The 20,046-nt window shown below is 46.0% G+C and overlaps 1 protein-coding gene across 1 annotated transcript; it reads left to right on the top strand.

Annotated features, from left to right (window-relative positions):
• Window positions 1–1,372: 1,372 nt before the first annotated feature.
• On the top strand, window positions 1,373–19,061 carry LOC119185894 (uncharacterized). The gene is made up of 6 exons (XM_075884238.1): window positions 1,373–1,566; window positions 12,439–12,600; window positions 13,232–13,373; window positions 14,680–14,903; window positions 15,541–15,824; window positions 18,059–19,061. The coding sequence occupies exons 1-6, from the start codon at window positions 1,387–1,389 to the stop codon at window positions 18,345–18,347; spliced, it is 1,281 nt and encodes a 426-aa protein (XP_075740353.1). The 5' UTR covers window positions 1,373–1,386; the 3' UTR covers window positions 18,348–19,061.
• The last annotated feature ends 985 nt before the right edge of the window (window positions 19,062–20,046 follow it).

Raw genomic sequence — 20,046 nt, 5'->3', positions numbered from 1 at the left:
AAATAACTAGTAATAATGACAGTTTAAGCCTCCAATCTGATCTTAACAAAGTAACAGCTTGTTGTAGCACATGGCGAATGGACTTAAACATCGCTAAACGTAAGGTATTGCGCGTAACTAGATCTGCTAACACCCCACCTAAATACTACTTAAGCGACTTCCCGCTTGATCCAGTCCTCGTGTAAATACCTTGGCATTCTTATCACATCTAACTTATCTTGGGCACCCCACATCGCATACATTACTAATAATGCTAATCGCATGTTAGACTACATACGTCGTAACTTTTCAAAAGCGCCTTCTGCACTAAAACTTCTGTTGTACAAAACATTAATACGTTCCAAACTTGAATATGCATCATCAGTGTGGTATCTTTACCACGATAACCTGGTTACTTGACTCGAGCGCGTACAGAATAACTCCGCCCGTTTCATACTTTCTAACTACAATCGCATCGCCAGTATCAGTTCAATGAAATCCAGCCTAGACCTTCCTTCCCTTGCATCCCGTCGGAAAATATCTCGTTTGAATACATTTCAGAAATTATTCCATCATCCCACCCTACATAACGAATTACTCCTCAATCCTCAGTACATATCCCCTCGCATCGACCATCGTCATAAGGTTGGAATCCCATCATGCAACTCTCAGTGTTTTTCTCAATCATTTATACCTCGTACATCAGTATATTGGAACCACCTTCCCGAAGACATCATCACTATTACCAATAACAATATTTTTCGTAAAACCTTACTCAGTATTGTATGAGCTAAACGTAACTCAAAATTGTATTATGTTCACTGTCATTGCACAGCTACTATTGTATATTCAGAAGTTTTTCTTTACATTTTTATTTTTATGTTTATTGCATTGTTTATTCTCATGCTGTATTTTCTCTGCTGTACATTCTGTTGTATAATATGTAGTTTCTATGCTCTATATTCGCATGCTGTATTTTCTTTTTTCTTGTAAACTTTATTTCCACTCTCCTCTATAATGCCATATGGCCGTGAGGGTAAATAAAATGAATGAAAAAATGAAATCTAGCAGCCGACGGCTCAGTAGACGCCGACGTCGCGAGGTCTACGGGCGCTGATGTTTCGCCAGGAACAGAATTTAAACCAAATAAGCAAAAACCATTGGCTCATTCCGAAAGCCAGGCTCGCGACTTCCTCTAACAAGTAGCAAGACGCCATGGGAGCTTTTACTGACGCGTATCGACAAGCAATCCGTGATCAAGGTCTTTGGTAGGCGGCGACAACGTTGACGTTGCAGCCCTACCACTATCTGATTCGTCAGAAAGGAGCTTCAGCCTCGGAGTCGAAAGTAGCATCAGACTCCCTTCTAGCTTAGACGGATGTGACGTGGAAATGCAAGCCCTGCGAGATGTCAAGCGCACTCACAAGTCTGGTACCATCGCGGACGGCACTCAGGATAGCCGCTCCGAGTCCCAGATACCGGAGAAATCTCGACCCTCTTCTAGAGCGTCGAAATGTGCTGTGTAGTGTGTGTACTCCAGTTTCCTCGAACAGATCCCCGGCGGACCGAATCGAAAAACACGACCAGGTCAGTCACTCACAATCATTTCGATATGACTTACACCCTGAAAATTATTTCTTTGAATCTTCAAGGGTTCCGTAACCCAGTAAAGCAAGCATAAGTTATCGCCCGCAGAGAACAGTGTGTTTACAAGAAACCAATTTTATTACCATTGGTCACGTTCGTGCATACAAACGCGCGTTTAGTTTAGGCTGTTACTTTTCTTTCGCGACATCTCAATTCAGTGGAGTTAAAATTACTATTTTTAACCGCGCTTTTCAACGCAATCATCATGACGGGAATGGATGTGTATTGGCTTTTGACTGCATCCTATCATTCTTCAAGCTGCGCGTTTTCTGTATTTATGCGCCAGCTCAAGCAGTGATGTCTAACGGTTTTCTCCGTGATCTGGACGTGCATTTTCTAGATGGTCGTCATGTCATACTCGCTGGAGATTTTATTTTTGTATTAGACACGCGAGCTGACGTGCAAGATCCGGGATGGGTTCACTCTGATTGGAACGCGTGGGAGCTTTGTCGCCTGGTCAACATTTCTTTTTGATAGATACGCACATACTATAGTGCATGGACCACAGTATGGCTGGACTTGGCGACGTAGCACGTCGCCTAGTCGGTTGAATCGGTTCTATGTGCCGAACGTGTTAGCTTCTTACGTATAACACTCCGATGTAGTAACATTACCATCAACCTCTGTTTATATATCAGACCACCGACCAGTGACGCTCGAGGCTTACTTTCCCTTTTAGGGGCGAAGCTCCTTATAGCGGCACCCGTTCGCCTCTCGTAGCCATTGTTGTAGTGTGTAACAAGTATAACATTTTGACCTCTAAGGTGGTGCCGGTGAGAGATTTCTTCTGCGCGTTGAACAATAAAAAATAGTGCTCACTGTACATGCCAATGGCTGTTAATGGGGAACGAAAGACAGGAGCATTCGGCTTTTAGTGAACGCGCACGCTGCGATCCCCAATAGCAGCCATTGACATGCACATTGAGCACTATCTGACAAGAAAGGGTTGCTACGTTATACTCGCTGGGTGTAACCTCCTTAGTTTTAGAAAGACTTAGCGAGCGTTGAGCCACAGTACCATGAATACAATGAACTAGTATATACATTAACTCGAGGTGGTTAAAGGTGGGAAGTAGATACGATGCGCAAGCCGTAAGAAAGTAAAAGTCAAATTTTCCTGTCTCTCATTTCCCATTACCAGCCATTGGCATGTACATTGAGCACTATCTGACAGGAAAAGGCTGCTACGTTATACTCTCTGGGCGTAACCTCCTTGGTTTTAGAAAGGTTTAGCAAGCGTTGGGCCGCAGTGCCATGAATACAGTGAACAAGTATATACCATGAACTCGAGGTGGTTAAAGGTGGGAAGTAGAGCCGAAGCGCAAGCTGTAAGAAAGTGTGCGTGTGCCACCTCTCGTTTAGTCCTTGGAATTACCGCTGGATGGCGGTGCTTCTATATCGGGAATATATGATGAAAATATGCGAGATGGTGGGACTTGGAGTGTTGAATAGATGAATGAACGGACACACAAACAGATACATGGACGAACGCAGGGACAGACGCACGAACAGACGCACGCACGGACGGGCGGATAGACGCATGGACGGTCACACAGACGGACGCATGGACGGACGAAAGCAAGAACGAATTAACGGACGAATGCTTCGCCCCACTCTCCATCATTCACTCTGTGGATATGCTGCCAATTTTTTTATCATCAGTGAGACTTTGGTGTCTTGACATCTGTCACAGAACGAGCGCTTAAAATGGGCGCGCCGCCAAATTCTTGCGGTAACGCGCGGAAGAGACGCCGGGATGTCAAAAGAAAAAAAAGAAAACAAACATCCAGGAATCCCCGGACGCGCGCTCTCCCCTTGGAAGCGTGGCTTCGCCGACGAACCTCCTCACCCCACATCGGCGGCCGAGATAGCCCGCGAAAGTTCTAGAACGAAAGGGGCGTGGTCATACCGAGTTGAGTCAACGGCCGCGGAGGGCATCCCAACCGTCTCGCCCTCTTCCCGGCCTTCGCTGCGTATCGCGCCGACGAAATGTTAACCGAGCAGCCGAGATGAGAGATCAGGAGAAGACGGAAGTTAACGCCAGAGTGCGAAGGGATTCCGCCGTGTAGTCGGCGAAGGTTTTGTCCGTAGGGACGAAGCAGGAGATGAAGAGGATTTCCACCTGAGGGGTGAAGGCCCGAGCTACAGGCAAGAGAGTGTGTTTACCGCTATCGAGCGAAGACGCGTGGCGACAGCTGCGTGTGTGAAGCCGACGTATTCGGGCGAAGAAGTTTGAAGCTTGGAGAGTGGCCAATGGAAGACGCGAGATTTCCTGGAAGAGAAACTTCGAGGGCGCGGAACGACAACGCTGGACTTTGAGTGAGTGATTCTCGGAAGAGTATCATCCAGACTTTTGTTCCAAGAACTTTGGACTGGATAGGGTTTCTATCTCTTTAGTCTTTAAGTGGCTTGGTTGTCCAATGCATGCGACTGCATTGTAGAGCGTATCGTTGTCTGTGTCCGTTGTTTTGAGTGTGGCTGATTGTACTGTGTAGTACGTTGTTTGATCGGTGACGTATTGTATGTAACTATTGTGGAGTGTGCATTTTTGTGTATGGTTTTCGATCTGCCAATGTTGAGAATATAATTTTGTTTGTTTATCAACTCTCGGCTCTGACTTGTTCTTTGGGCCACAGCCGGCGTCCGCTGGTGCGCCAAAAAGGACCACTTCTAAATTGTCCACGCTTTCGTGGTGCGGTTCGGGGGGCCGATACTTCGGCCCTTGGAATTAGCCCGGCGATCGCTTCCCTGATTAACGGGACCGGTGTGACAATTAGTCTGGCGTCCGCGACACAGGACCTTTTGGTGCAAAGTGTGTCCAAGGTAGTGAGAAAGAGCCTCGAGTTGTTGATAGTGCTATCGGAACGATTTTGTATGTTGTTCAGTGTTCTCGTTAACGAGTGCAGTAGAGTGTTCCGATAGAGTGATTTAGGCAGATACTTTTTACTCGCGGCAAGGTTTTATTTGCGAGACAAAATGGATCTCGAAAAGTTAGTAGCTCTTGGTGAGAAGATGGGTCTTTCTGGCGCTGAACTACGGAAATGGGTAAGCCAGAAAGAGAAAGAGGCGGTGGAGAGAGAGAGGTTGGCAGCGGAGAGAGCCAAGGAAGAAAAAGCAGCTGAGTTGGAACGAGAGAGGTTGGCAGCAGAGAGGGTCAAGGAAGAAAAAGCAGCTGAGTTGGAGAGAGAAAGGCTGGCCGCTGAAAGGGCGAGAGAAGAAAGAGAAGCAAAGGAGCGACAGCTGAAAGAAGAAAGAGAGCAGCAATTGAAGTGTGAGCTGGAGAGAGAAAAGTTGGCAGCCGAAAGGGCGAGAGAAGAAAGAGAGCCGCAATTGAAGTTGGAGCTGAAGAAAGAAAGACTGGCAGCTGAGAGGGCGAAAGAAGAAAGAGAGGAAAGGGAACGGCAGCGACAGCACGAGATGGAACTCGAGCGGCCCTGTTTGCAACAGCGAAGTGAAACTCCCGTCCAAGCTACAGTTGAAAGCAGCGAACGGGAGGACCACGGCTTCCGCTTGTACCCAAGCAAGCTGCTCGTAGAGTTTGATGAAAAGAAGGACGACCTTGACGCGTACCTTCACCGATTCGAGACGATGCGAAGAGCCAGAATTGGCCGGAGCATCAATGGGCAACTGCTTTGAGTACTTGCTTGAGTGGTGAAGCGCTCAGTGTGTACGGTAGGCTGACGCCGACCAATGCAGCCAACTATACAAAGGTGAAAGCTGCTTTGCTGAAGCGATTTAGGTTTACTGTAGAAGGATTCCGGGACAGATTTCGGACAGAAAAGCCAGCTGATGGTGAGACGGCTACGCAGTATGCCGCCCGACTTTGCCATTATTTCGACAGATGGATTGAACTTTCAGGGACAGCGCAGGAGTACGATGAACTTAAAGAGCTCCTAATTAGAGAACAATTTCTTACTAGGTGCCACCCAAGCCTGTTGCTGTACTTGAAAGAAAGGAAGGCTGAGTCACTTGAGGACATGCTTGAATTAGCTGATCAATTCTTGGAAGCGCAAGGTGGAACTAATTTGGCTAAGGTCAAGAAGGATTGTCCCGATGATTCGAAGAAATTGGCTCCCGAAGAAAAGAAGCGTGCACCAGAGAGCATTCCGCGATGTTTTCTGTGCAACCGAGTGGGTCATCGCGCAAAAAACTGTCGAACGATCTTTACGAGCCCTACGGCAGTAAAATGTTTTAAGTGTGGTCACACTGGGCACAAAGCAGACGCATGTCGAAACGAAGCGAGTCAAACTCACCAGGTATCCTGTGTGCTAGCAGCACCGAAATCCGATGATAATGCCGTCACCGACAGATTTGTAGAGTTGAAGAATGGGGAGAAAATTCCTATTGTGGGTGCGGTAATGTCAAAACAGCCAACCGGTGTTACGAAGGGAATGCCAACGCTGCCTGGTAAGGTTGCAGGCAAGAAGATTACGGTTCTGAGAGACACCGGTAGCTCCACGGTTATCGTGCGGAGAAATTTGGTACGGGAAAGTGAGTTGACAGGCAGAACGAAACCGGTTTGCCTAATTGACCGTGCGGTTCGGATGCTTCCCGAAGCAGAGATTGAGTTGGAAACCCCGTACTTCAGCGGGAAGGTTACTGCCTTATGCATGACGACCCCCCTTTACGAGCTTGTCATCGGAAACATCGCCGGGCTGCGAGGACCGACTGATCCGGAATGTTTGGGAGAAGACCCTAAGATAGAGCCCTCGCCAACCCAGCGACCGCGAGATACAGCGGAGGAGCATCCCGTGACGGATCTCACTAGAGCCCAAGGTGAAGCCGCGGCGCAAGAGACAGCGAATGAGAAGACGATCGTGTTAAATGAGTTCACGCGCTGGGCAGCTGGACGTACGTCGGCACGACCCCAACCGACCAACAGTGTAAAGGAGACGGAGTCGGCCAGCCAGGCCAAATGTAGAGACATGAACAAGCTGGTAAATAAACAGACCGGACCCGTCGAACGTCATGACCCGTTAGCGCGGTCGGAAGTGACAACGATGGCTGAGACGCTGCCTCAGATACCGTCGTTGGAAAAGGCTCGCCGAAAAAGAACAAGCAAAAACAAGAAGAGATCGAGCGAGCACTGCAAGAAAGGACGCAAGCGCAGCTCGAAATACACAGGATAGGTGCTGAGGTCGAATCAGAATGTGTTTGGCAGTGCTGAGTGCCATATGTTGTGTTAATGTTGTGTTATCCTGTGTCACAAGTGTCGAAGTGTTTGTGCTGTGATGTGATGTATAGTGTTGTATATTTGTTGTAATGAGAGAACTTTGGACATTTGTATTATTGGGAATGTGTCGTGGAGTGTTGTACTCATGTGCCTGTGGTTATATTTGATGTGTTGTGTAATTGAATTACAATGTACAATTGTATTGAGTGAACTATTGCGAATGTGACGTGTCATGAGCGACGGACTATGTTACAGTCTTTGAGTGTGTGGGGACTGTTCGCGCACGTTTGTGTGGTTCTGAATATTAAGAGATAATTTTCTTAAAGTGGGGGGCAGTGTCACAGAACGAGCGCTAAAAATGGGCGCGCCGCCAAATTCTTGCGGTAACGCGCGGAAGAGACGCCGGGATGTCAAAAGAAAAAAAAAGAAAACAAACATCCAAGGATCCCCGGGGGCGCGCTCTCCCCTTGGAAGCGTGGCTTCGCCGACGAACCTCCTCACCCCACATCGGCGGCCGAGATAGCCCGCGAAAGTTCTAGAACGAAAGGGGCGTGGTCATACCGAGTTGAGTCAACGGCCGCGGAGGGCATCCCAACCGTCTCGCCCTCTTCCCGGCCTTCGCTGCGTATCGCGCCGACGAAATGACGAGGACCTTCTGGAATGTCGCGCGCAAGGTATTTAACCGAGCAGCCGAGATGAGAGATCAGGAGAAGACGGAAGTTAACGCCAGAGTGCGAAGGGATTCCGCCGTGTAGTCGGCGAAGGTTTTGTCCGTAGGGACGAAGCAGGAGATGAAGAGGATTTCCACCTGAGGGGTGAAGGCCCGAGCTACAGGCAAGAGAGTGTGTTTACCGCTATCGAGCGAAGACGCGTGGTGACAGCTGCGTGTGTGAAGCCGACGTATTCGGGTGAAGAAGTTTGAAGCTTGGAGAGTGGCCAATGAAAGACGCGAGATTTTCTGGAAGAGAAACTTCAAGGGCGCGGAACGACAACAACGCTGGACTTTGAGTGAGTGATTCTCGGAAGAGTATCATCCAGACTTTTGTTCCAAGAACTTTGGACTGGATAGGGTTTCTATCTCTTTAGTCTTTAAGTGTCTTGGTTGTCCAATGCATGTGACTGCATTGTAGAGCGTATCGTTGTCTGTGTCCGTTGTTTTGAGTGTGGCTGATTGTACTGTGTAGTACGTTGTTTGATTGGTGACGTATTGTATGTAACTATTGTGGAGTGTGCATTTTTGTGTATGGTTTTCGATCTGCCATTGTTGAGAATATAATTTTGTTTGTTTATCAACTCTCGGCTCTGACTTGTTCTTTGGGCCACAGCTGGCGTCCGCTGGCGCGCCAAAAAGGACCACTTCTAAATTGTCCACGCTTTCGTGGTGCGGTTCGGGAGGCCGATACTTAGGCCCTTGGAATTAGCCCGGCGATCGCTTCCCTGATTAACGGGACCGGTGTGACAACATGCGCATTCTGCACGAAGCGCGTTCACGCTCCAGTTTATCTAGAATCTTGCGAACCTCTCTTTTGGAATACGATCCGGAGGTGTGGGACGGGCTCAAGAAACAGTGGCGTTTGCACTGCTCAGTAGTAGGGCGTGCCGTTAGACGTCATACAACCGACAAACTAGCGGACGCTGCCACAAAGCTGCGTATTGCTCTTCGGGTTGATCGGCTAACTCCCTTGATGTGCGCATGGCAGCGAGAGTTACGGGGTCGTTTTCAACGCCTTATTGCAGCGTCGTCGTTGACGGCAGCTGCTTGGCGTTGCAGACATAATCCATGTGCTTACCCTGAGGTTCTGCGCTTTGCGAAAAGCTCGCTTCTCAACCCGTCGAGTCCACTAAGAACTCAGGCCGCAAGGTCCTTACCAACTGCGTTGCCGCAGACACGCGATCAACCAGTTTTCTTGGCTCACTTTGCCAACATGGCTGGTACGACACTGTCACATTGCGGTACTACTGAGACAGCCACAATGTTAAGTTGGCTCCTTCAAATTTCATCAGAAGTAGCTGAACAACTTTGCACAAGTCCATCAGCTGACGAAGTGAAAGATAGACTGTCTTCCATGAAGCGTGGCTCGGCCCCCGGACCGGACGGGTGGCATGTTGAGTTTTATTTAACGTTTTAGGACGACATTGCTCTTTTTTTATCTCTGTTATTTACTGCTGTTTTGAGAACTTTGATTTCCCTGACAGCTTTCGCGAAGGTCGAATTGTTTTAATACCTAAATCAACCATTTTCGGTTAACCCAGTGGAGTGAAGACCAATAACGCTCCACAAGGTTGAATATAAAACTTTCGCAGCAGTTATCACTCGGCGTTTGAGAAGCCTGATGCTTTCCTTAATAGGCCATCTTAAGGAGTGCTCTATTACTGGAAGAGAAATCCACAGTCTCTCCTTTGTTACGCGTGATATAATTGCGTACACAATAGCAAGATCAGCTCGGGGACTCTTGGTTTCACTTGACCAAGAAAAGTCATTCGACCGCCTCGAACATAGCTTTATATTAAACGTAATGGCAGCCTTTGGCTTTTCCCAAAGCTTTATTGAGATTCTCAGAAACGCATACCTAAATATACGCAGCAGGCTGTTTCTTGAAGGTTTCGAAAGTGCGCCATTTCCTGTTACCCGTGGTATTTGCCAGGGGTGTCCTTTATCCCTTGCACTTTTTGTACTCAGCCTCGAACCATTCCTTCGCTCGCTGATCTATACGTTAGAGGCCTTCCGCTACCAGGTAGTGGTACCGTGACGGTGACAGCATTTGCTGATGACATCACGTCGCATTTGAAGAATGAGGACAGTTTATCCCGTAGACGGCTTTTTTGCTGCGTATGGCACGATTTCAGGCACTGCGTTATATGTTTCGAAGTGTCGATATTTATTCATTGGTTCCCCAGACGCCTGCCTAAGTCCTGTTTTCGGTCTTCAAAAAAGTGACTCCATTCGTATTCTGGGGCTTGATTATACTTGCTACGGCGAATCAGCCTCCTTGTAAATTTCAGTAGTCGAAGTTGTAAGACGACACGTCCGAGATGTACAAAAATATGATTTACCGATGCTCGAAAGAAGGTATTTAGCACAGACTGTGTTTTGCGGCCGTGCATGGTACATACCTCATGTCGTACAGCCCCCATTACGCATAACAAGGTCGTTGCAATCCCTCATATTGACTCATTTTTCTGGTCAGGCGGAACGGAGCTGGTTTGCCGAGCAGCACTTGGGAAATTGAAAAACTGCGGTGGATTCGCATTCCCATCCGTCTCTGTTCACTGCCAGCTGGTTGTCCTACGATTCTTACTGCGGTTGTTCCATGGTGATCAGTGTCCCGTGTGTCACCTTGCCTGCTATTTATTAGGCACCAAGATACGCCATTTACTATCAGATGCACGGCTTAATGCTGCACCGCAAACACTTAACGTGCCTGCATTTTACTCAACGGCAATAACATTTTATTAACACGCGCAGCAGGTTTGTCCCAATGTGGACATTCTCGAAAGCCGCATTGTATAAAGAACGGCGGCTCTTCTGCTTTCTCTAGTTCATCCAGCCCGTCTAGCACGATGTCGTAGAGCGCGATAACGGCATTGTTTTTGCCTGGCCACCTCCAGGACTTCATGTGGCGTCTTGGGTGGAGAGTACTCCCAACAGGGGACTGACTGGAGAAGTGGGGCAATGTCCATATTCCACTTGTCCTAGTGCCCCTTTACAGCAGTCCAACCAGCATACGCTGCAGCAATGTGTGATTGCAAAGGTGTTTTGGAAGACCTTTAACACTAGTTTTCGTGGCCTAGGTGTTAATCACTTTGTCACATATGGTCGCTGCTCGCGTAGTCGCTTTGCACGCCTTCAAATAGCTGCGGGAGCTTTTTGTTTGTGGCGTAATAGGTGCGAGGCTGTTGCGGCAGGTCATCGTCATCGTGCTCTCTTTCCAATTCTGGAACGCTTATACTCTGAAGTTCTATCGTTTCTGTCGGGGAAATTGTAGTTTCTTGGGGAGGAAGAATTTCTACGACAAATGTCGTGCCGCTTTCTGTCTGTAGTTGACAGACTTGTTCGATTAGTCTTCCACCTGGCCTGATTCCTATAGCTAGATCACCTGTCAGTGTCTGATTAGTGTATGTAATCTTTATGTGTTGACTATTTCTATGTGTTTGTGTGTGCCCCATATGGCTGTGAGCTGTTGTGCATATGCACTTCGCTCTAAGTCTGTAAATTATGTAAATTTCACGAATCTCCATACCTGTTGTATATACTTGCTAACATCTTCACCAAGTCTTGTAAATTCTGTACATATATCATCATGCACATTGTCCATATTGTGATTAGTGTATATATGTTGTGTATGCAGTCATTAGAAACATTGGTTAGGGACACCCTACGAACTTGGACACTTTTGTTTAAATGTGTCATGTATGTTGTGGTTTGTCAATTGTTTGTAATTGTGCTTGTTGTATAGATGATCGTTCTCTAGGTTTGTTGCGTCTCACGATAAAATAAACATTTTCTAAACACACGGGCGGACAGGCAGACCAAAATTTTTGCGTCGAAGGTCTCCAAGTAAGACTATTGTCTTTAAAAAACGAAAGCTTTACCAAATATTTAGGGATATCGGCACTTGTACGCCTGCTCACCTGTCCCTGAAGAGCCCATAACTTGTGACAAGGCCAGTGTACGTATAAATAACGCATAAAGATGTGTGCCTACAGACGGTACGCTGTAAGATTGAGTGGAATTTCGGTGCAGCAATAGTTTTGTACTGGTTTTGAAAAGTGGACAGCTCATACCAATCGCTATATACGGCTCTAAAAAATCTGCCGGTCACAACTGGTCAGTGTGAGCCATCTGAGTGCGACACAAATGAAACAATATCCATGTAAACGATTATGATAATCATAGGCCTCCAAAATTCGCCTACGAGATATTGGTGGATGTTTTGGCTCACTCGTTGATGTAAATATTTAGTTTAATTCAAGGTAAATCAGGTATATTTTTTCTTGCAAATATTTCCTTAAAAATATTAAAGTGAGAACATGTGAAAAAATGAATCAAACTGCAGATTGGGAATTTCATATATATATAGAACGAAAAGAAATTAAAGAAATAGCGACACAAGGACATTCTTCAACAGATGACCGAATACAATAGCATAAGTTCATTCTGCCTTGTAAACTCAATTGCCATAAGGATATTAAACTATTCGGTTGAAATTACCAGTATATTTTTTTAAAGGACAAGAATGATTGGAGATTAGGTCCCAATTACTTAAGTTTTGAAGCTCAGTTTTTGTGAACTCAGTCGGCAGATGCGTTGCGTTTAAGTCAGGTCTCTTCCATTTGATCGTTGTTCTGTCCTTAAGAGCACGCTATGTATTGCTTGCAAGAAAAAAAAAGGGGGGGGGATTTTAGGCTGCTTCCACCCACGATTCTTACGCTAACATTCTGTAACAGTAAACAAATAAAATGATGAAAGTAAACATTTAAAAAAGAATCACAAGAAACTGAACAAAGAAAAAAAATGCCTTAACAGAAAAGGGACTAAAAAAATGCTTATTCAGTATCATTCAGTATCATGCTCATTCAGTATCAGTCCAATGCATATGTTACCTCCCGGTTTGTGTGTTTTTTTTATATATATACAGGAGGCAGACATCGCTCCCGGGCCATTGGTGGTGACTGCCCAGCGCGTGTCAGTGGCCGACCCAACAGTACCCTACTCGTACGAGGAGATGGTCATCCTAGGAGGGAGGCCCAAGCAATTCAGCAACAACCTCTTCAGCATCGCGCTCACGTTTTCACCGATGGTGATGAAACCATCATAGCTTACACTTCCGACCACTGGAAGAAATAATACAAACGATCGCCACTGACCTTTCTGTGTCCTTAACTCACTGCGACTTTAGCGGCACGAAGCATTGAATAAGTTCACTGTTGTTAATTGGCCGCCTGTAGATTGCTGTTCTTGTAGACTCTGTGGAAATGAAGAGGTATGCGTAACATTGTAAATTTTTGTCTGGATATGTATTTATTACTTTCGCATTTATATTCTTTTTGTTCCTTCTTTTGGTGTTTGGGTACTCTGCTCGAGGAAATGATTAGTTGTGTGTAATTATTGTAATTTTTTGTCGTGGCGTGTAAATATTTTTGTTTAACATTTCGCCTATACTCGGTTTGCATTACCTTTTTTTCGCATTTCACGTATGGATACACACCCACTTTTCTAATGATCGAATAGATAGATTCAGACGATTAACTTCAGATCAGTTCAATTTTATATCTCGAGCTGAACTCTCCACTCTTGACGTCATACATATATGTTGTAATGATACAGATTTGAATTTGTTGCGGAGACTATATGGCCCTGTAGGAAAGCAGTCACAAACTGGATATAGTGTGAATGGCGCGACTGTTTGTTTTCGCGATCTCATTTTTCAGGTCTGGATGTTGATCGTTACCAGCCTTCTGGCTTGTGGTTTGCTACATTACATCATCGAAAGAGCCTTGAGATCCGGCTCAGAGAAATCTCGCCACCTGGGATACTTCATCTGGCATTTCGTCACCAGCGTTCTTTCGGAGAGTGAGTACAAAAGTGAGCCATATTGTTCAGCACTCTATTTTCCCATGCACATGGTGTTCCACGCCAGGTAGGCTAAAGTATGTTGGCTTATTTGTCGCAAAAGCTAAGAGACAGACAGACAGACAGAGAGACATACATACAGACAGACAGACAGACAGACAGACAGATAGTTTAGCACCCAGCTTCGGATATGACTCTTGGTGGAAAGCTGAGGGATGGGTTGAAGGCCAGCTCTGAAAACATACATAAAAATACGGTGATGTGAACGCATATGTACGCAAGGAATTCACAGCCGAACAGTTACCAAGGCCATCAAATCTTACGGCTCATGCGTGAAAAAAGTGGGCTTACTGCGTCGACGGCGTGAACACGATGCATACACAAAAGTTAGAACCGCAACAGCGGATAAGTTACAGAAAGGTTCAAAAGAGGCCGAGAGGATGGGGGGGGGGGGGGGAGGGAGGCAGTACAAACTGATATATAAATGCGGTTGTCTTTTATGGGCCATGAGAAAAAAAATACGATGCCCGGTGTCGGTCGCATAAACAGGAATGTTACTAAGCGTCAGTTAAGAAATCAATGTCACTAAGAGCATATCATTGCGCATAGGTTGTCCTTAACGTTACAAATCAAAATGGTAAAGCTTTTATGTGGTCACACTAAAGTTCTATAGCGGCGGACAGTTAAGATATACATAGAAAGTTGCCAAGATTCAGCAACGGGCGGCTGTTGAAGATACGCGTCGCATGCAAACACTGGGGCACTGCCCACCACAGTGAACCACTGATCATAAAGACTTTGGGAACACTGTCACATCTCATCTAGGCTCGATGGTTTGCACGTTAAGTTTAGGATGTTATAGGTCAGGTATAGCCTTGCGAGATTCGCACACAATTTCCCCGCACGGTTTCCCCTTTACTAACTGCATTGAATTATAGTGTCCTGTTTTGATCTTTGTTTTTTTTTAACTAAGCGCGGGCATGCTCTTAGTAAGTATTGCGCAACGTAACGCTACATAAGCGGTGGTGGCCTGTGTGCCGTTCGCATGCGGTATATTGTACCGGACGCCTCAACACACCCCAACATAATTGTAGGCACTAAGGCGGACCTCCACTGTATCATCAGTGCAGGTGCTCACCATGAACGTTTAGCGAACATATCTACTATCATGGTAGCCCAACAGGCGACAGAACAGTGGCCGACACCAACGTGTCCAACGTCACACAGCTTGTTATAAGGGTGCTATGAAGAAGACCTGCGTTGCGGAGGCAAGGGTTGACATTCTCGCTTTTCAATTTCGCGGCAGCCGTGCCCTGCTGGAGCAAGCCGAACCCCGTCAGCCAGCGTGTCGTGACGTGCTTTTGGCTGATAAGCGTCATCCTGGTCACCACTTTCTTTACGGCGTTCATGAAAGCCAGTCTTCTGGTCAAGCAAGATGTCGAACGAATCTGGGACATAGAAGACCTCGCACGGGAGGAGAAGATAAAACCGGTGTTGCTGCGTGGGTCTGGATTCTACCAGGCCATAAAGGTACTGACAGGGTTTGTCATATCAACATCAAACATCAAAAAATCGAATGGAAGATAATGTGTATTAGGTTATAGTATCTTCATGATCTCACAAGGCGAAGAAGTTGACAACACTATATATGTCCTTGAATGTAGGTAGACTCTGATAGAGATAGAGCAAGGGATTTCCATATGAAGTCCAAAGGAATTTTATCTCTTTGGACCTCATACGGAACACGACGTCGTAGGAAAGAATGCACATCGAGAGTACATATAGTTTTCATCGCAATGAAAAAAGGCAGTATAGAATCAAGAGATGTGAAACTAATACATCAACTTGTGGAGGTTGGAAGCGATATTCGGAAGATCATGCTGACAACGAAAATATGTGCAATTTCTAGGTAGTTACAGCTAAGCAGAAAGAAAACGTGAAAAAGAAAAGCACGAAATAGATTTATTTGCCACGTTGATGCGGACGCGAAACGGTGCCTTGATGCATTTTTTCGTCAGACCGACTTTTAGATCTTGTCTAAATCGTCCGTGGAGAGCCCGCGCAGAAAATAGATGTTGCAGCGCTGCTTTGCATGTTGCTTTTTATAGTAGTTATGCTTCCGTCATATCTGGGTCACCGGTTCAAACTCTGTTCCGCACGTGCTTAGTTCACACACGTGGAGGCGTTCCAGAAGGTCTACCGACGTCTGGTGGAGCAGGGTGGCGCACTGCCTGCCGCAGAGCTGTTCAGCTTGTCGACGCTGCAAGATATCCAAGCCGAGCGTGCAGCAATGCTCTTCACACGTGTGGCCATCAATCGACGGCTTCACCGTCACTGCCCGATGCTGCACGGCGAGTTCTACTATGCCCGGCATCCGGTCACTCAGGTGCCTATGGCCATGTTCGTGCGGAAGGGACTGCCCAGGGCCGTACGACGTACGCTGGACGCCAAGTAAGACTTCGTTCAATAAAGCCTTACCACGCGAACCGGCAGGCCGCATACAGAAGTCCCGCCGAAGTAGCTCGATCTCCAGCATTGGGGAACGGCTTTTGCAGAGGAGAATACTTTTGTTAGAGCTGTGTATCCTTATATTGTGTTTATGCAAGGGAGTATATCAAAGGGTTTAAAATGACAGGCGTGACGAGTGTTCGTGGGAACATACTGTTATCTGAAGAGAGATGGAGAGAGAAAGATCTTTTTGAAATGTAAAGTTATAAGCCAACGTACATTTGAATTAATGTATAGAATAATATGGAGGAAAAAGAGATTGGATAATGCGGGAAAAAAGCTTTAGTCGCTGGAAAAATTTATAAGTACCTTATTTGTGAAAGCCAGTGAATTGAGTTCGTGATAATACGGGTTGCAGTGCGAGCACGAATGTGCTAGAAGAAACAGAATAATGTCGAGGTACGGAAGGCAAAGAGGACAACACGAGCTCTGCAACCCGTATTATCATGAATTCAAACCAACTAGCCCAAATCGCCATTCTTCTTCAGTGAATTGAGGACTGTGAGCCCTTTTGCTGCCCGTGGCCTGCTTGATACTGAACTGTGATAATGTTTTCTTCTGCTTGTTCATTTTTACTCAACGATCTCCTTCATGCAGTGACCATTCATTCACCGTCAACGTGCTATTCGCCATCCTCTCTTGCACCTACTTCACAAGGGACTGTTTATGCCCGTTCATGCTTTTAAAATTCGGTTCATTGGGCAATAACAACAAGGGAGTATGGCGTTGTGGTCACATTGAGAATGAAGTCACAGGATGATGAAAGCTGTTATATATATAATAAGTCATTTTATTTCTATCAAGTGTACCCCGCATATTTCCGGCCATCTCCGTTCATGCTGAAAAAAAATCATGCGGGTATGCGTGAATGTGCGAAGTAGTTATTGAGGCGATTTATTTCACAAAAAAAGTTCAAACGTTCGGCACCCAAGTGAAAATGTGTGATGCTAAATATTAAAAACAATATTACTTGTTTGAGCAATTACCCCTCAAATATTTTTCTTTAATGTCAAGGCACTGCACTTTCACCATAGTTCATTCATTTTTCTTTCAACTTTATTGCGTGTTCACATTGGCAAAGAATTGCGATATGCTGCGTGTTTGGTGCTTCTTATAAGAAGCACTCTTTTTTTTGCGTGTAATGTACTTGCATTTTCTTTTGTATATGCTCCTATATTATATGATTACACTACCTTAGGAGTGAATCAAGCAAGTACATTGCCAGCATATTGTGACAAAGCAGGAAAAAAATAGTATTTTCACTCACATCGCAGCCTAATTTGCTCAATGTAGCATTGAGAGTAAAAATATCACTTCAGTATTATTGAATAGTATTGCTTCTGAATACAACATGTAGAAAGTTTCAGAAGAGCTTACTTTGGTTAAAGCGAAAAAAAAAACAAGAGATTTTTCATCCGAATAAACAGAAGGTAGTAGAAAGCTTTCCATTGCCTAACCTCCACTGCGTAGCACGTCAGCGGGAAGTTCCAGCGGGGGCTTTTCGCCAGCGACTAATGTATGTCATAAAACTGTTTGTCACTGCTTTTAGTAATACTGCTGCATAGAACGTTAAAAAGGGGCGATCGTGCAAGTTTTATGAAACAGCATCTTCCTTCTTTAATAATTAAATAGAAGGTTATTTCAACCGCTTCCGAGTCCCAAGAGAAAAAATGAAGTGCAGTCGTTGACATGTTTGACAGTATTGGTACGTCATGTTTGGCTTTTGATAATTATTACACATCCTATTGATAGCATATTATGACTTCAGTATAGTATACTATACCTAAGTCGTTTTTATGATGTTTCAGGTATAGTCCGATGCGTGATCGCTTACGACTGATGTACATGATCAAATTATGTGTCCTGAGTGCACACATTGAGATGATTTGTTGTCGTGCCCATAAATGACACGTAATTCACAATTTTAAGTTGTATACAAACATTTCATACTTTTTGAATGGTCCAAGGCCATTGAAAATGTTACGAGCACATTACCTTTACCAGATGGGCTTCTCATAAATACAGTTTCAGTGTCTTCTGACCATTCCGAAAGAAGGGTATGAAAATGTTAAACTCCTCCAGAAATGTTGACAGACGAGGATCTTTTAGCAGTTGTGTTTGTCTACAACTGCGAACAAAATTCCTCGAGTTGATTTTCTTTCGCCTCACTGGCACAGGCTAGGCCAGATGCGTGAGGGTGGCCTGCTGGACAAGTGGCTGGCCGAGATCTCCGCTCCGGGCTGTGAGTCCGTCGTGGCGCAAGCGTCGTCATCGGAGACGGACTCAGACAAGGGAGAGGCATCCGCCAGCCTGGAACACTCCCTTGCAACGTTTCTCTTGCTAGGCCTCGGCATAAGTCTCGCCACCGTAGTGTTGCTCCTCGAGAACCTCGCCCACTTCCTGGATGCTAGAAAGCTGCATGCGGAGAGGTTGCGGCGGCGCTGGATAAAGGCTGCACCGCGCTAGAGTAGAGGAAATGGAATGAAGCCGTAGGAAGTTCGGGGCTGTGTTACGTAGGGTCGGCGTGAGGGGTTTCCCATACATTACAGCGACCTTCCCTGTACACCCCCTCCTCCTCAAACTTCTGTAGTCTTAGTGCCCTAATTAGGGAAAGGATCAGAGACAGAGAGACAAAGCCAAATGCGCTTTTTTAGCATTACAGATCGCACGCGTGAGAAGAGAAATAAATCATGGAGACTTCAGAGATTTGGACGAGCCCTTCTAGGAACGAGAAGGGTAATCTATACTAGTTGGTAATAGTCATCTTTGATGAGCTTACTGCAGCTGATAACATTAGTTGAGAGAAACAGTGCTCGTGCCGCCATGTCTTTGGTCTGCGTTGTCGTCCTTTCTAGCACTGGAAGCTGGTTCAAAGTGAACGGCTTCGAGGAACACCTTTGAATGTCTGTGCCACATGAATGAATACCAGACATTCCAGTGATTAGCTCTACGATTTCAAGCACCTAGATGTGTTGGAATCCTGCGCGACAGAGTGGAGACATAGGTTCTTGCGGGCGCCATTTGGTTTGGAAATTCCCGTTTTCTGGCGCTGCCCTGCATGTAGTGAAAGGGGGGGGGGTGGCTTTGAGTAAAATGTGCAGAAATAGGGCTCATTTTATCCTTTTGACGGTACGGTTTGAGCACATATTGTTCACAACTCGTTCTGGGAGTCTTTTGTGATTAAATGCATGAGCATTCTTTGGCAAACGAAAGTCATTTCGGGCGCAAGTGTGTCCCTATATGACCACCTACGTCTTCGTGTTCACACGAAAATTTCATTGAGCTGATGTGTGCGAAAATTGGCATGGCATGAGCAGAGCGCGAGATGAACGTAAATGGCAGGTCATAACATGAAAATAACGTCATGCATCTGATGTACGTCATATTCTACACGACACATGGCGATGTCTTGGTGCTGTCGTGGCAGTTTCATTAGGTTGGTAATTGCCAAAATAGGAAAAGCGTGACACGGATGTGCAATGAAGACAAATGACAGATCATAGCACAAGCCCCGCCGCGGTGGTCTAGTGGCTAAGGTACTCGGCTGCTGACCCGCAGGTCGCGGGTTCGATTCCCGGCTGCGGCGGCTGCATTTCCGATGGAGGCGGAAATGTTGTAGGCCCGTGTACTCAGATTTGGGTACACGTTAAAGAACCCCAGGTGGTCAAAATTTCCAGAGACCTCCACTACGGCGTCTCTTATGATCAAATGGTGGTTTTGGGACGTTAAACCCCACAAATCAATCAGATCATAGCACAAAAATCACATCTTGCATGCCATGTGCGTCATGATATACATATAAATGACAGTAATTCAGAAGAATGGCTAGTTTGGCAAGTCGGTACTCATATCAACTGAAGGTTAATTGCAAGACCGAGGTAATAATTAAAGGAAAGGATAAAAAGCAAAAAGGGGGAGGAGAAAAAGGCACAAGGGGCCGGCTCAACAAAACCGATAGGCCACATCACTAATAGTGCATGAGGAGTTGAACTTTCTAGGTTTTGTATGACGTGCCTTCTCCTCCTGCTCCTCCTCATGCCGCCGCTGCCGCCGCCGCCGCTGCCGCTCCTGCCGCTCCTGCTGCTGCCGCTGCTGCTGCCGCTGCTGCCGCCGCTGCTGCTGCTGCTGACAGCGATGAATTTCCCTAGATATTTTAAAGCATCAA

The sequence above is a fragment of the Rhipicephalus microplus genome, chromosome 2 (assembly GCF_043290135.1).
Source record: "Rhipicephalus microplus isolate Deutch F79 chromosome 2, USDA_Rmic, whole genome shotgun sequence".
Taxonomy (NCBI): Eukaryota; Metazoa; Arthropoda; class Arachnida; order Ixodida; family Ixodidae; genus Rhipicephalus; species Rhipicephalus microplus.
Note: the sequence above shows the minus strand (reverse complement) of the source record. Positions and strands in the feature narration are given on the sequence as shown.